Genomic DNA, 17,039 nt, shown 5'->3' with positions numbered 1-17,039 from the left:
AGGCTGACACTGTCCTTTTCTTATAGAAGCAGCATGAGCATCTTGTCTGAAAAAGTGCTGGCCTAAAGTGCCTTTCCTTGCTGCGCACTAACAAGGCTGCAGAATCCTATGTAAAGGAAGGCTGATGAGCCCTGATTGTGTCAGCCATAAAGGAAAGAAGCTGAACTGAGACTCCTTTCAGTTTTACAGTTCTTGGTGGCAACTTCCCACCACTAACCACAGAGTTCTTACATACACGGCAGTCTGCTCAGGACAAGGCAATGATTTACACCACTCTAATACAAAGCCTTTCACATGTTAAGCAAAATATCTTGTCTCCATTAATAAATTTCTCTGGAAACAATAAATGTGTAAAGTTTGGAAAATAAATAGTACTAGCAATCTGAAAAAAAAATTACTATTACAATTTTATTAAACTTCATACTGGATTTCTCAAAACAGTTTTTAAATTTTATTTATTATTTATTAAGTATTTGTGTTTGTTTGCGTGTGCACTGCCCAGGGGCCAGGTGCCCAGAGAAGCTAGAAGAGGGCGTCAAGTCTTGTGGAACTGGGGTTGTAGATGGCTGCAGTCGTGCACTGCCATGTACACGCTTACATCAACCCCAGGCCCTCTGCTCTCATCTACTGAGCCATCTCTTCAGTCCCTCTCACGCAAGTACCTGATAGGAATTTTCCATCTTACCTGTCTAATAGATCACAATTTCAACTGCTGGGAGATGCACTTTTCAAGTGCACCTCCTCACAAGACACACACCTATACACACATAGAAGAAAACTCACACATTTAATAAGTAAGCTCAGAAAATTATTTCCTTTTGTATTATGTGATAATATATATACACTCAAAGAAGCTAAAAAATGAAGACAAAATAGAAAACTCTTCGTGTGTGTTTGTGTTCAACTTTACATGCGTGTGCAGGTATATGCACAGCTGTGTGTGTAAAAAGAGAAGCCAGGAGTGGACATTTGGTATCTCCTTGTATTGGGTCTTTTTGTTTTGAGGCGGCAGGGTCTCCACTAAACGTGAAGTTCACTGATTGGCTGGACTAGCCGACCTGCAAGCACCAGAGGACCTCCTGTTTCGATCTCCCCAGTGCTGGGATCACAGCTATGTACCAATATAGCTGTCTTTTTATGTGGGTTCTAATGATCTGAACTTAAGTCAAGTTTGCACAGCAAGCACTTTACCAACTGGACTACCTCACCAACAGCTCCCCCAAAATCTTTTAATCCAACTACTATAAATAATCACATAATGAATACTATTTGACAAATGGCTGGATTCATGTTAAAGGCATGAAACAAATTTTCAAATTTAGGGAGAGTTCAAATTTTCAAATTTAGAAAGTGACAAATGCCTATAAATAGAGGATTACACAGTTATCATGAGTTTGAGTCCACTTGGACTCCATCATGACATGTGTCTTTTAAAACTAAAAGTGATATAATTACCCTCTAATTTCTTCTTAAAATGTGTTCCCAAGGGCAATCTTCATTTTTTTTTCTTCTTTCTTTCCTTCGTTCATTCCTTTTTTCCTGACCTCCATTCCTTCCTTCCTTCTCTCCCTCCCTCCTTCCGTCCTTCCTTCCTTCCTGGCTTCAAACTCAAGGAGATCTGTCTGTCCCTGCCTCCCAAGTGCTGAGATTAAAGGTGTGTGCCAACACTGGCAAGCATTTTTTTTTTTTTTTAATGTGCACTGGTGTTTTGCCTGCATGTGTGTCTGTGCAAGGGTGTCAGATCCCCTAGAAGTAGAGTTATGGAGTTAAGCTGCCGTGTGGGTTCTGGGAATCGAGCCTGGGTCTCATTGCTCTTAACCACTGAGGCATCTCTCCAGCCCTACTCTTTTCTTTTACACTACTAGCCTAGGTTCTTTTGACTTGTGATTAGAAACACCCATATCCTAAATCAGCTACTTTGTGATTATACAGCTGAGCCTAGACTGTAAAATCAGAGCTGATAGGCAGTGGATAAAGGAAGGCAAGACTGACTACCTGAATTTGATCCCTAGCACCCACATGGTACAAAGAACATGCCAATTCCTACTAGAAGGTCAGCAAGTCTAGAGTAAGAAACTGTAGAATGGAGCTGGGTGCCGTGGCACATGCCTGTAATCCCAGCACTCAGCGAGGCAAATCTCTGTGAGTTTGAGGACAGCCTGGTCTAAAAAGCGAGTCCTGGACTGACAAGAAACAGTGTTTTCTAGACAAAGCATACAGTCTCACAGCAACTACAATAGTATGCACAAGCTCAAGCTAGATAAAACCCCAGCATCAAAAGGGGAAGGTGAGTAGGAAGTCTTACCATTATCAAATGCCAGGAGCTACGGACATTTGATAGCCTCTAGGAGTCAATTTGCTTTAATGTGAGCCATGTTAGGTTAAACATATACCATAGCATGCCTTACTTTCTAAAACTAGATGAGTCAATAGGTATTTAAAAAAATGAAAAAGAAATCACAAAGTTGGGTGGGAAGAGATAGGAGAGTGTGGAGAGAGTAGCTATGTAGGAATTGGGGTATATATGAATTTGTTCAAGATACATTAAAGAACAGAAATACATTAAATACATTAAAGCCATAGTACCTCATGCCTTTAATCTCAACACTTTGGAGGCAGAGGCAGGCAAGTCTGTGATCTACATATTGAGTTCCAGAATATTCAGGGCTACATATTTATATATACATATTATTTTTGAGGACAATAGGGAAAGAGAATGAATAATACAAAGTATAATGATACATATTCATGAAGATGCCATAATGAAACTCATTAATTTATATTCCGACCTAACAAACTTAACAAAAAAGAAAATGTTATTTTTTTTTAATGATTCATTTATTTTATGTGCATTGGTATTTTTGCCTGCACAGGTGTCTGTGTGAAAATGTTAGGAGCCCTGAAGCTAGAGTTATAGCCAGTGGTGAGCTGCCGTGTGAATGCTGGGAATTGAACCCAGGTACTCTGGGAGAGGAGTCAGTTCTGTTAACTGCTGAGCCATCTCCCCAGCCCCAGAAAATGTTATATTTTTTTAGTGATAGGATTTTGGGAGCGGGTATGGGGAACAGGGTCTTGTGTATTCTATGTTGATTTTGAAATCTCTATGTAGTCGAAATGGCCTTGATTTATGATCCTCCTGCCTCTATATACTGAATGCTGGATTACAGGTGTGTGCCACCATACCTGTTTTATATGGAACATGGGGCTTGTGCATACTAGGCAAGAACTCAAGCAACTGAGTTACTTTCCCAGGCCCATTTTTTTTTTTAATCACATTTTAAAAGATATTTATTTTGTGGCTGGAGAGATAGCTCAGGGGTTAAAAGCATTGGCTGCTCTTCCAGAGGTTCTGAGTTCAATCCCCAGCAACCACTTGGTGGCTCACAACCATTTATACCCAGGTCTGATGCCCTCTTCTGGCAAACAGGTTCATATACTGCACTCATCTACTAAAATAAATAAATCTTTCTTTTTTTATTTTTATTATTTTTTCTTTCTTTATTTTTTATTAGTTAAAGTTTATTAACTCTGTATCCTAGCTGTATCCCGCTCCCTCATCTCCTCCCTGCCCCTTTCCAAGTCCACTGATTGGGGAGGACCTCCTCCCCTTTCATCTGACCCTGTTTTATCAGGTATCTTCAGGACTGGCTGCAAAGTCCTCCTCTGTGGCCTAGCCAGGCTGCTCCTCCCTTGGGGGGTGGGGAGGTCAAAAAGCCTGCCATTGAGTTCCTGTCAGAAATAGTCCATTACCCTTACTATGGGAAACCAATTAGTTACCGAGCTACCATGGGCTTCATCAGAGCTGAGATTCTAGGTTATATCCATACATGGTCCTTGGTGGAGTGTCAGTCTCAGAAAAGACCCCTGTGCCCAGATATATTTGGTCCTTGTGGAGCTCCTATCCTTTCCATGTCATACAAACTCCCCCTTCTTTTAACCTGCACTCTGCTGAAGGTTTGGTTATGAGTCTTAGTAGCTGCTTTGATACACTGCTAGGTAGAGTCTTTCAGGGGCCCTCTGCGGTAGGCTCCTGTCCTGTTACTTGTTTTCTCCTACGTCCAATGCACCTCCCATTTGTCTTTCTAAGTAAGGATTGATCATCTTACCCCGGGTCCTCTTTCCTGTTTATCTTCTTTAGGCGTATAAATTTCATTATGTTTATCATATCTTATAGGACTATATGAGTGAGTATATACCAGGTATGTCTTTCTCCTTCTGGGATACCTCACTCAGGATGATCTTTTCTAGATCCCACATACTGCACTCATCTACATAAAATAAATAAATAAAACTTTCAAAAAAAGATATTTATTTTTTCCATGGACACTGTTTAGGCTTTAGCTAGATGAACTTTCTCATGTCTTCTTGCAGGTACAGATTGCAAACTATTATTCCTCTCTCCTCCAGGCCTAACTCATTTTCCCAAGCTCTTCGCAGTATGACTGGCAACCTGTTATTTTTTTTTTTTTTTAATTTATGTTTTCTTAGGTATCTTGTGGGTATAAGCCACATGTGTGCAGGTGCCCTTAGAGACCAGAAGCATTGGGTCTTTTGGAGCTGAAGTTACAGGTGATTGTAAGACACCCTTATGAGTGCTGCAAATTGAACTTGGGTTTTCTCGAAGAGTAGCAAGTGCTCTTAACCACTGAGCCATCTTTCCAGTACCCAAACTCAGATCTTTAATGTCTTACATTTGTTATGCTGCGTGGAAACCGCCTGGACCAGAGGTTCTGGCTGCCCCTTTGGCAAGCCTCTTATCTCCAAAATTACATTAGAATTCATAACACTAGCAAAATCAAAGTTACGAAGTAGCAATGAAAATAATTTTATGTATGGGTGTCACTTCAACATGAGGAACTATATTAAAGAGTCATAGCATTAGAAAGATTGAGAACTACTCCTAGACACTTGTCTATTTCCCATTCTGACTGGAGGTTCGAGGACAGAGGCAATAAATGTGACACAGTATGTGACATATATTAGGCATTTTATGTAAACACATATAATGAATAAACTATCAGACAACATATTATATAATACAGTGCTGATAAGAAAAACTTAAAAGATTTAAATCTTATTTCATAACCTTGTACTTTTCTGGGTGTAATATCCTTAGATAATTATTAAATATTTAGAACTAAAAAGTAAATACACTTTAACTGCAATTTCTTTGGCTATTCACCCTTGATCATGAACAAATTAAAACAACCAGATGTGCCATGGCCAGACAGCGATAGTGTAATGTAGAATGATGATACTTCTCACTCACTCACCTTGCAGGAAAGGTCTGCAGCTGGTTGTTGGCAAGGTGGAGAATTCGCAGGTGTGGGTGCCCAACCAAAACAGGTATGCACTGATCCGTTAGGAGGTTGTTGGTCAGGTACAGCAGCTGCAGCACACTCAGACTCTCCTCTCCAGCACACGCAGAAGGCAAAGATTCCAGATTATTTGCAGACGCATTCAAGTATCTAAGACTGATGGAACACACATCATTCCCTCTAAGTTTGTTACCTTCCTAAGTTCTACCATCACGCCCTTTGCAACAGGGGATGTTGTTCCAAGCTCTCAAAGTCAAGAATAACTTTGGAATAACCCCCAGGAAGTTTTCTCTGCACCTATGCAACTCAAAGCCCAGTGGCAAGAAGGAACATAGGCATGGAAATTTTTTTTAGCATTCTATAATGGTTGCATGCAAAACCACCTATTCTCACTGAAAAAACACTATTAAATACCACAATATACATCTGAACTATAAAGATGACCTTCAAAAATTTTTGTCTCTTTGTAATAAGTCATTATCTATTTAATCCCACAATACTGATAGTGTATTGACACAGAGTATTTATACTTCTGTACATATATTATTATAGACACTATAAGGAAAATCTTGGATTCTTATCCAATTATATCCCTAGTATACAGCTCTAGAAACAGAATTTATGGGATCAAGGAGTACATGTTTTTTTAATGGCTTTTAAAAAAATATTACCTATTTAAGGTCCAAAAAAGTTATATCAAAGAGGAATTGTGTTGTTTCTTGGCATTTTGGTTAAGGTCAAGTTCAAACTGCACTTAAGCAAAAAGAATGCAATCCATATTTTTATCTACAGTATCATAATTTAATCTTTGTCAATATAATAAGAAAACCATGGTATAATTTTTATAATCTTTCAAATATAATGTTTGTATACATAGTATATGCTTAATGAAAGGAAGCATCATTAAACTTGTATATCTTTGTGTGTGTGCAAACAAAAGGACAGTCTTGTCTATCATCTTCAAAAGATGCTACCCATGGATGGTGACATGGCTTAGCAGGTAAAGGCTCTTTCTATCAATCCTGACAAGCTGAGTTTGAGCCCCAGAACCCATGAGGTAGAAGAGAACTGATTCCAGAAAGTTATCCTCTGACCTTCACATGTATACTATAGTGCTTACGTAAGCATTCTTGTACACATACACACAAAATAATTTTTAAAACGCTGTCTATCTCCTCTGAAATGGGGTCTCCCGTTGACCTGGTGCTTACCAATTAGGCTAGACTAGTTGGCCAGCAAGACCCAGGAATCCATATATCTTTACCATATCTGTGCCAGAATAATAACCATACACTACCATACACTATAGTTGTATATGAGTTCTGGGTAATTTAACTCAGATCCTTACACCAGTGAGGAAAGCACTTTACCAACTAAGCTCTCCCCCTACTTCAGCTTGTGTGTTCTTAAATATCCGTGCTTCGTGATCAGCATCCCTTATGAGCTTTTAAGCTTGTGGAGGATCATGTGGTCCAGCACTGCATTAAGTAGGTGGTTTCTTAATTATCTTCAGTCACTTCCCACTTCATTCTGTGTTACACATAGCTTGTTAATTACGAACTTTAACCTTTCCCAAAAATTTGCCCAGAGGAAAATTTTCCTCAAACAGTTTCATTTCTTTCTTTTTTTCCTTTTTGGTTGTTGTTGGTTTCACTTCCTAAAGATTTTATTTTGGGGAATATCCAGTATTATGGGTTAAGAGTGTACAAGCTGGAAAGTAGAAAAGAAGAACCTCTGGGCTAGAGGCTTGGTTTCATCTCCTGTGACTCTCCTGTGACTCGTCACATCACTACTGCATACCTTTGTTTCCCCCTCTCTATACACCCTTTTTTCCCATTGTAAAGGAGTAAAAGACTACCATTAAAAAGCAATTTTATCGGGCTAGGATCGCCAAATTTTAGAGCACTTACTCAGTATGAGTAATAATAACATAATTATTGAACGTAATCCCTAGCACCACAAAAAAACAATAACAAAAATATCTACTTTTTCTTTAAAGATGACATTTAGGTAAACCTGACTATAAATTTTAAAACAGGAAGACATAACATCTACTTACTAATTTACAATAAGAAGCAAACAATACCTTGTACAAGAATATTATCTTTAAATGCATATTTTTCAAAACAGGTAAGACGTGTTCTGGAAGTCAGGAGACTATAACTCAAAGATTACTTGATGAAGCTAGAATAAAACTGACTTTAGTAATATGTACTTTTTTTTCCTTAATACAAAAGCTGAATTTCATCAAAGGCTCCATCTGAATGCTGTTTCTCTCTGGACACAGTGAAAGCCTGAGTGTTCCCAACCTGCCTGAAATCATTTACCACATAAATAATTAAGTATTGGGTAGTTACTTCAACTTTCAAGTTTATTACAAAACACTGCTATATTTTCCATCATAAAAATTGCGATTAAGTCTCTGCCCAGAGCTGGAGAACTGTAAACATGGACAGGACAGGTCAGCACAGCTCATGGAGGCAATGACTGCTCCTCTGCAGCACTCACTTTAAGGCCTTAGAGAAGAGAGTGTCTGGCAGCCTGGAGAGAGTGTTATGCTGGATGTCCAGCACCTCGAGGGGAATGTGCTCCACCAGTACTGGAAGGACATGGATGTGGTTGTGTCCCAACATCAATTTCCGAAGAGTCAGACTACTCAGAATTCTAAGGAGAAAGAACAGAAAGAAACAAAAGCTCACTTAAATCCTTTTTAAGTAACAGGTCAGTGAATTAAAATCAGTCAACTAACAGAAACCTACTTTAGAATATACAACCACTGACAAGTGACTGAGCCAAGAGAGCTGTCACATACATCACCTAGCAGCTACCCAGAAGTGAGATCTTCAACACAAGCAGCACAAAGTCTAAACCAGTGGTTCTTAACCTGGGGGTCGACCCTTCCACAGGGGTCACCTAAGACCACTGGAAAACACAGGTATTTATATTATAATTCTTAACAATAACAAAATTACAGTTATGAAGCACCAACAAAAATGATTTTCTGGTTGGGGGTCCCCACAACATGAGGAACTGTGTTAAAGGGCACAGCGTTAGGAAGGGTGACAGCCAGTAAAGCAGTGTCTGGAGTAAACCTATCTTCACTTGTCTAGACAGAATTTACCAATTCTCCTCAGTGTGCTTATTAACATAATTCCATAACGAAAACTTTATCACAATAAAAATGATTAAGGGTTTAAAAATGTGCTATGACCAGGCCATTAACAATGAAATCCAAAAAGAATGAGTAGTGGCTTGCCAAAGACTTAGTGATCTGCCAAAGTTCTCACAGAAATGGTGATATCGTCTTACTCCAAAGGTTTGGTGCAGGCCTACTGTGCTACAAAGCCTCCAGGTTAACTTTAAAGACTTCACAAGCATACAGTTTAAGTATCTGGAATATATAGTGCAATCTCCTCACCCTACCCATCAAGTACCAATCTCTCCTTCCTCAAGTTAGATAAATCTTGCCATCTGGTAAAGGTCAATTCAAATGTCATTTTACCACAAAGCACTCTCTAAGTACTTAGAGTTCTTCTGAACTTGTAAAACAATTTGTAAGTGTCGTGATTAAGAATACGCCTCCAGGGTAAGATTGTTACATTCAAATGCTAGCTCACCAGGAGAGAGCTACCATGGACAGGTTACCTAAGCATTCTTAGTTTAAAGGATTAGGTAAGATCATAAAACTGAAGTTCTTAGGAAATTTCCAGCTCATAACAACTCACCCTATAGAACAGGTATATTCATACCATCATGCCACTAACCATGCCAGAAACTTTCAGCACATGTTAGCAGTTATGTGTGTGTACGTCACACAATCTTACTAAGCTCCTTGTAGGCTAAGACCATGCTTTAGTCATCACTATATCCCTTATAGTACATCCCTTATAGTACCTCCTACTCGGAAGGTCCTTCCTCAACAGTCACCAACAAATGAAAGACAACCTAAATTTAGAAATACTTAAACACATATATTATATATGCATTTATACATACACACCTCACAGGAACCTCTGTAAGAAGATTGTAGCTCATATCTAGTATTTCTAGCTTTTTTGCTTCACAGGCCCAGTCAGGGACACACTCTAGCAGGTTTCTGAAAAGAATAAGAATCATTTTGTTATGTAAAAAGTTACTATGGCTTCGACATTAAATGTTTTCCCCAAACACAAGTTATTGCAGTTTGTTCTAGTAGCCTGTGCTGCTATTATAAATTGGTAGGTAGGACTGGAGAGATGGCTCAGTGGATAAGAGCACTGGCTGCTCTTCCAGAGGACCGGGGTTCAAATCCCAGCATACACATAGTGACTCACAATCATCTCACACCCAGTCCCAGGGAATCTGAAACCCTCTTCTGACACTTGTATGCACCAGGCATACATGTGGTATTATAGATATACACACAGGCAAAACACCCTTACACATAAAATAATAGTTAATTTTTAGAAAATTAATTGGTAGAACTAAGCCAGGGTGATGGTTCATATATAATCCTAGCACTTGGGAGGCTGAGGCAAGCACGAACATCATGGGTTAAATATGGAGACTGTCGTAAAAAAACAAAAACAAAAACAAAAAAAAACAGAAGAAAGACTAAAGAGGGAAGGAAAAGGAGAGACGGAGGAAGAAAGAAAGAAAGAAAAAAATGAAAGAAGGAAGGAAAAAAGAAGGAAGAAAGAGCTTGAAGGAGATCTGGCCTCTCCCTCTCTGCTTCTCAGTTGTCAGGAGGTTAGCCACTGTGAGCTGCCACCATAAATACAACATTACCTCACCAGGAACCCAAAGTAACATTCATTAAGTGGCCATGGATCTGAAACTGCAAGCTAAAAATAAACTTTTCTTCTTTTAAATTGCTTATTTCAGGTATTCTTGTCATAGTTATGAAAATCCAAACAACACACAAATGGAATTCATTTCACTAAACTCCACCGTGTGTAATAAGTCACATATAAACACCTTAGGACAGCGACACTATATCCAAGGAAGTCTCTTGGATACTGCCAGAAATACAGTTATCACTCAGAAAATACTGTTAAAGAAGGGTAAAAGAGACAATTACTCAAATGTGCACAGCAATATGTACCAGCTGTGTTACATCACATGTTCAGAGAAGACTTCGAACAAAAGCAGCAGGGTGTAGTAAAACAAAATGAGAGGTGATCTGGAGGAAGTGGCATCACAGATGATCAGGAATTCCATGGATAATGACACAGAGAAAAGAAAAACTGTGAGAAAACTAGAAGGAATAACAGTGAGAAAGTAGAGGCAGAAGGCACTCAGTAGTAGGGCAAAGTTTCAAAGCACTGGAAACGTGAACTTGAAGCATTTAATACATCTCTTCATCAGAAAGACTTCCACTGTCAGATGTGACTACCCTTTCTAGATCTCAAGGTCTAGAATTGAGATCAGTTACGTGTCAGAATACAGTGAGAGCTATGTAAGAGAAACAGACGTTGCTCTCACAGCTTAGTGAAGAGAACACTTTGCCTGAAACAGACCAAGACAACTTTGCTAAGAAACATGGCATCTGAGTTAGAGTCCAGAGAACATTATACTGCGACCTTACATGAAGATACTCCAGCAACGATGCCAACATGAGTCAGAGTACAAAGATAAGGCAAGAAGGAGTGTGATGCCTGAGGGAATGCCAAGCAATCTGATAACGCTGCAGCATGAAGTGATGGGATACAGAGGCGAAGTTAGGCTAGAACCAGATCAAAGCCATGTCTGGAAAGTTCTTACTTGATCCTACAGGTATAGGAGATACCTCAAGGGTTTATAAGCAGTGTACAGATAACATCAGCTTTGTGCTTTAGATAGATTATTGGTAAATGAAGCCCTGTTAAGATGATTCTGTCAATAAAAAGAAGAATAATCAGAAATGATACAAGCCTAGAGAGAAGAAATTCCAGAAGTGCTAAGGGAGCAAAAACGGCAATGACTTGGAGGAGATTAGCTATAGGAAGGAGCAGAATAAAGGATGAAAGCTATTTTCAGGCTTCTGGCCTGGATGGCCAGGCATATGACAGTGCCAAGTGTGTACAGACACAGGAAATAAAACTGGTGCAGTGGGAGATGAATTTAATTTTGCACAGGTTTCAGGCTAGGGATGTGTATAGCAAAACTAACTAGTGAAGACCTGGACAGATGAGCCTGACCTGAGAGAAGAGGTCTAGAAAACTGGTTGATGCCAGCACTTTGTGGTGACTGACATCACTGGAATCAGTGACACTGCATCCATAACAGCACAGTATTGAAAGCAGACCTGGGGGTGACTGCTGTAAGAGAAAACAGAACCAAAGAGAGAGAAGCAATGACTAAGCTAGCATTAAAAAGAGACTGTACTAGCCAGTTTGAAAGATGTTTTAAAAAGAGAGAGCAAGTGTCAATAGAGAAAAAAGTGAATTAAAGAAGGCATAAAGTGAGCTGCTGTCAGGATAAGAAAATGGGAAGTAAGGAAATAGAGCTCTTGTGAGAAATTCAGACAAAAAAAGTGAAGATGGTGGTTACACATAGCATGAGGGCTGTGGGATTAAGTAACATTTTGTTTATTCGGACAGAAGAGATCCAAGTCCCTTACTCTCCCAGAAGCTCCTTCCTTTGGCCACACAATAGTTCTCTCTCCCTCTTCCTTTACTCCCTCCCCCCAAATCAAGACAAGTGCCACCCTTATGGACAAACTCACCGGGAGAGTTCCAAAGAAGTGAGCAGGCTGGGTACTGGGTAGACATTCACTGCTGTCAGCCCTGTGAGAAAAACAACATGTTAGCAATGTTCTCAGGAGACAGAAGAAGGAAGAAGAGGAAGAGGAGGAAGGGAAAGAGGAGAAAAAGGAGGAGGAAGAACTTCTGGATGGGGCTGGAGAGACGGCTCATGGTTGAGAGCAGCTACTGCTCTTCCAGAGGGCCCGAGTTCAGGTTCCAGCACCACAGCAGGCAGCTCTCAACAGCCTCTTAACTCCCGCTTCCAGATCGGATGCTGCCAGACTTTTTGAGCAACTGCACATTCCTACACATACATACGCATTTTTTTCCTTAAAAGGAAGAACTGGTAAACAAAGCAAAAGTGTCTTTATGGAGATGACTACAGATAAAACTACGGCAACTCACTCTGACTACTGTTTAGTCTGTCTTTGAAAACACAGGCAACTACTAACTGTGGGTCTTGTGCACTTACACTACAGCAGGCAGACGCTAATGTTAACAGTACACTGAGTTCGTAACTTGGAAAATTAATACCTGGATATTAAAAAGAATATATTTTAATTAAGTGTGTGTGTGTTATGAACATACAGTGCAGGAGCCTTCAGAGGACATAGGTACTGGATCCCCTGGAGCTGGAATTAACAGCCAACTGTGTGAGAGCCTAATATAGGTGCTAGGAACTCTCCAAGAGCACTGAGAACTTTTAACCACAGAGCCATCTCTTCAGCGCCAATATCTGAAATTTTAGTAAAAATAATTTTACTTTTAACTGAAGAATAATGCAGATAGAGAAACAATCTTAAGTATTGCACACACTAATGCTCACATCATCAAACAAGGTATTACCAACTCCCAGGAGAATTAACCCTAGTGGCCTAGCAGACAGATAGAGCATTTCTTCATCTCCTCTTCTAGCCACTACCCATTCAAAGATAACATTCTCTATCCTGGCTCCAAATACTAGACAACACTTGCTATTTATAAAACTGAAAATTTCCTCTATGGCCCACTTCCACAGGAGCTCTTTGGGCAGGCCAAGTGGTCTTGAACTCATAAACCCACCTTACCTCACCAAGTACTGGGATAAAAGGGTACATGATGTCTGGGGATGTAGTTCAGTTGGCAGTGCTTACTTAGCATGCAGGAGGAACTGGGTTCTAACCCTAGTACTGCATAAACCTAGCATGGTGGTGCACACTTGTAATCACAGGGATACAGATACTTTGCTGTGCTTGGTTCATTTTGAGACAAGGTCTCGTGTAGCCCAGGCTGTTCTTGAACTCGCTATGTAGCTGAGGATGGCCTGATCCTCTTCTCTCTTTCTGGTATATGCTTTGATCTGACTTCATTCACTCCACATCGTGCTTATGGCATTTGTTCATACTATTGCATTTGGCTATATATTTTTTAATGTTCTTTCTTATGAATATGAAACAGACCAGAGAGACGCATTCCTTCCTAGGGCACTGAAGGGTTTTGAACTTTGTTATAGTGTTATAAAATCTGGCAAAAAGTACTACTAGTGTTACTGATGCTATTTAAGCTCTTACAGTAAACATTCCTTCTGATGTTCATTTTCCTATAAATATGCAAAGGTGTTGGGAGGTAAGGCAATCTGGTGCCTTTTTTGTTTCTGTTTTTGTTTTGTTTTGGGGGACAGGGTTTCTCTGTGTAGCCTTGGTTATTATCCTAGACTTGCTTTGTAGACCAGGCTGGCTTCCAACTAACAGAGATCTGCCTGCCTCTGCCTTCCCGAGTGCTGGAATTAAAGGTGTGTGCCACTACACCCAGCATGCAATTTGGTGTCTTAACTGGCAGAAACTGGACTCTCCCTTGCTGCCCCTGACTGTGTTAAGCAAAATGAGTATCAGCCAGCCGAAGGACTTTAGGCCAGCACTGACCTCTAGGAACACACCTCAGAAGCCTGAGGGAAGTACATGACAACTATACTGTTATTTGCTGCAGCTCCTGAAGGGGGGGCTCCTCAAGTGACTGCCTCAAGCCGGGACTGGTTGAAACCATTTACATGAAACTTTTTATTGTCACAAGCCTTGATGAATCCTAAATGACTCTGTGACCATTCTTACCTAGGCCAGAAAGAAACACTTAACCCTAGTGGCCTAGCAGATGGATAGCTAAGAGTGGTGTAAATACAAACCTTACTTTGCATGAGAGGTTTGCTGTGATTGCTGTAAGCACTATTCTCTGGCTATAAGCAAGAGCACTTGATGAGCCGGCTTGTAGACACAACATTTAGCCCTAACACAAGACTTCTCTCAAGTTATCTTTTCTTGTCTCCTTTACCAGAGGAGGCTAAGCTGATACAAGGAAAGCAGCCGCAGAGACAGCAGAGCAACAGTGGTGGCTGAGGCAGTACAACATGACAGTGGAGCATGCTAAGCTGTGATGGTAGCAAAACTGTGGCTTCCTGAGAGCTGAAGAAGCAGCTAAGGAGAGTGGCAAGCCTGGCAGCCAGCAGCAGCAGCAGTAACAAAAGGGCAACAGCATCTGTTTACTGTGACATTGACCAAAAAGAGGCAGCTGAGGGAGGACCCAGGCTAGGGACAGGAGTGGCACAGGAAGCACAGAGAAGGTAAAGAGGGTAGAGATCTGAATTGGAACAACAACCGAGGCTATAAGGAGGCAGAACAACTGCAGGCCTTGGTTACTGGAAGAATACCAGAGAGCTGCCACGTCTTCAGACACCCCAGATCTGGGAACTGTAACAGTGGCTGCTATCAGGGGATGAGGATTCCTGATATTTAGGTCTGTCTCGAAGCTACAATACTAACTGCTGCCACAGGCTGAGGAATCCTGACTTCCTAGGCAACACATGTAGGGCTAAGGGCCCTACTACCAAAGACCTGTGTGAGAGTTGTAACACTAGAGGGAGCCACCAGGCCTGACTACCCAACTGCCATGCCATGGGATATAAAAGTTGCTGAAGCTAGCACCTGAAGACAGCTCCTCTTTGTCCAGACATGGTTTCTATGTGGTTGAACATAAGGACCCTCCCAGCTGACTGGCAAATACACCATGACTACTCAGTTTAAGATTGCTGGACATTTACGGCTTCTCCAATTTAGAGTGACTACAAATATCTTGTCCATATACATGAGAACTAATCCACACACACAGAAGGTGATTATGAGCCAAGAGAGGAACCTTGGGTATACCAGACAGGGTTAGTTCTAGTAGATGCACTAACCATTTTCAAAGTGGCTGTATTGATTAGCTGTCATAGCATCAATGTACAGACAGTGGCAGTTAACACTTAGTACATTTGGTTGTTGTTATTATTGCTTTAGCTTTCTTAAGGAAAAGGTAGGCAAAATAGTATTTGGCTTTGTAGCTCAGGCTACCCTGAAACTTTGATCTTCCTGCCTCATCCTCCCAAGTACTGGCAGATTACAAGTGTGGACCACAACACCTAGTTTTTACTCAACAGGCATTTTTTTCTCTTATTATTGTTATACTTATTTATCTCTGCACGCATGTATGTCTGTATCTATAGGCAGGTGTCATGTGGAGGCCAGAGCGCAATGTGTGGGAGCTAGTTCTCTCTTTCCACACTGTAGGTCCAAGGGCTAGAACTCAGGTCATCAGGCTTGGTTACGTTAAGCTCCATCACAGAGCCATCTTGTAGCCCTGCTCGGCAACTGGACCTTTTGACTCAAAAAACTAATCTAAACCATGAGTGAAGCCTCTATAACATGATGAAAGACAACAGAACTGAGTCCCTAACATCTTTTATCCTAATAACATAGACACAGAAAAGCAAAGGAAAAAACCAATAAGCCCCTTTCCACTATCATCAGCTAGCTCTTAACATGTGGATATCTACCTTATATGCTTTGCTTTAACACCAAGAATCAAACATCATCCTGAATTTTTATCATTTGTGGCATGGTTTTAAACCTACAGAATGCTGTTTCTGTGTTTACGTTTTGGCATAACTTATACAATACACTATGATCATGAGGTTTTTCTTTCTTAATCAAAAGCTGTTTCCAAGACTTAACTGCACCAATACAAAAAGCTTCATTTCCACTACTGTATAAAACCTATTGTGTAAATACATCATTGCTAATTTACCCATTTTCCTGTTAAAAGTCCTTTGCTTTCACCATGCTACAACACTGTAACAATACCTCTATGTGTTAGTAGCCCTGTGATAAATGCCAGCAGAAAATCACTGTTCATACAGATGTGCCACTTCTCTGATAGGACCACCTTCTTCTGAGGTGGTTTCCTAAGTCACTGGCTCTGGCTGAGGACTCCAGAAGATACTGAGTCTAGTCTCTGGTTACATTTAGCACTTTCTCTTTTGAATGTGATGATTATAAAATATTATTTAAATCTTCATTTCTGGCAATTGGTGAAATTAAACATTTTCCCTTTCCTTTCCTTCCCTTCCTTAAACATAGAAAACTGCCAACCATGCTAAAGCACAACTACAATAACAGTATTTGGGAGGTTACATCTGGGGCTACAGTGAAACTGCTTTAAAACACCGAAAACCAAAATAAAATACATAACAAGCCTAACTGGCAAAAAGCTCTCCATAAAAATGGCCTCTGTCTGAAACAGACAAACAGTAGTTTCTACACACATAAGGTCTTACACGTTGAAAAACATTCCTACAGACCCCTCTAATTGCTGAGATGAAGATAAGCTCTGCGCTAAGTCACTCCACATTGTGTGAACAGTGGTTTTTCAGGCTGGGCACAGCAGCTTTGACTCCATTTTGAGAGAAGATAAATCAGCCCCATGGGTGACCCAGATGTCAGGTTCCACCCATGCAGTCCTGGTGACAAAGGAAGCTACTCTATAAGTTTATTAGCATTAGCTGAGACTGTAGTGGCACAGAGACATATTAAAATCACATGAGGAAAACCAAGCCCAATAACTTATTGGACATCCCAGGCCAGGAAAAAGAGTATAACTCCCTTACCTGGACTCCATAAAGAGTGTGTGTGTGTGTGTGTGTGTGTGTGTGTGTGTGTGTGTGTGTGTG

At 40.5% G+C, this 17,039-nt stretch overlaps 1 protein-coding gene across 1 annotated transcript in view; it reads right to left on the bottom strand.

The window, feature by feature from the left end:
• Positions 1-17,039, bottom strand: part of Phlpp2 (PH domain and leucine rich repeat protein phosphatase 2) — a 73,382-nt gene that overhangs the window by 13,055 nt on the left and 43,288 nt on the right. The window contains exons 10-13 of the mRNA XM_055621043.1: positions 12,004-12,064; positions 9,319-9,414; positions 7,827-7,982; positions 5,274-5,474 (exon numbers count right to left, since the gene is read on the bottom strand). Of these exons, the coding sequence (XP_055477018.1) occupies positions 5,274-5,474; positions 7,827-7,982; positions 9,319-9,414; positions 12,004-12,064 (514 nt within the window). The remainder of the gene's footprint in view (positions 1-5,273; positions 5,475-7,826; positions 7,983-9,318; positions 9,415-12,003; positions 12,065-17,039) is intronic.

Source organism: Psammomys obesus, unplaced genomic scaffold, assembly GCF_907164565.1.
Source record: "Psammomys obesus unplaced genomic scaffold, mPsaObe1.curated_primary_1811, whole genome shotgun sequence".
Taxonomy (NCBI): domain Eukaryota; kingdom Metazoa; phylum Chordata; class Mammalia; order Rodentia; family Muridae; genus Psammomys; species Psammomys obesus.
The sequence above is the reverse complement of the archived record's forward strand: the minus strand, read 5'-3'. Positions and strand labels throughout refer to the sequence as shown.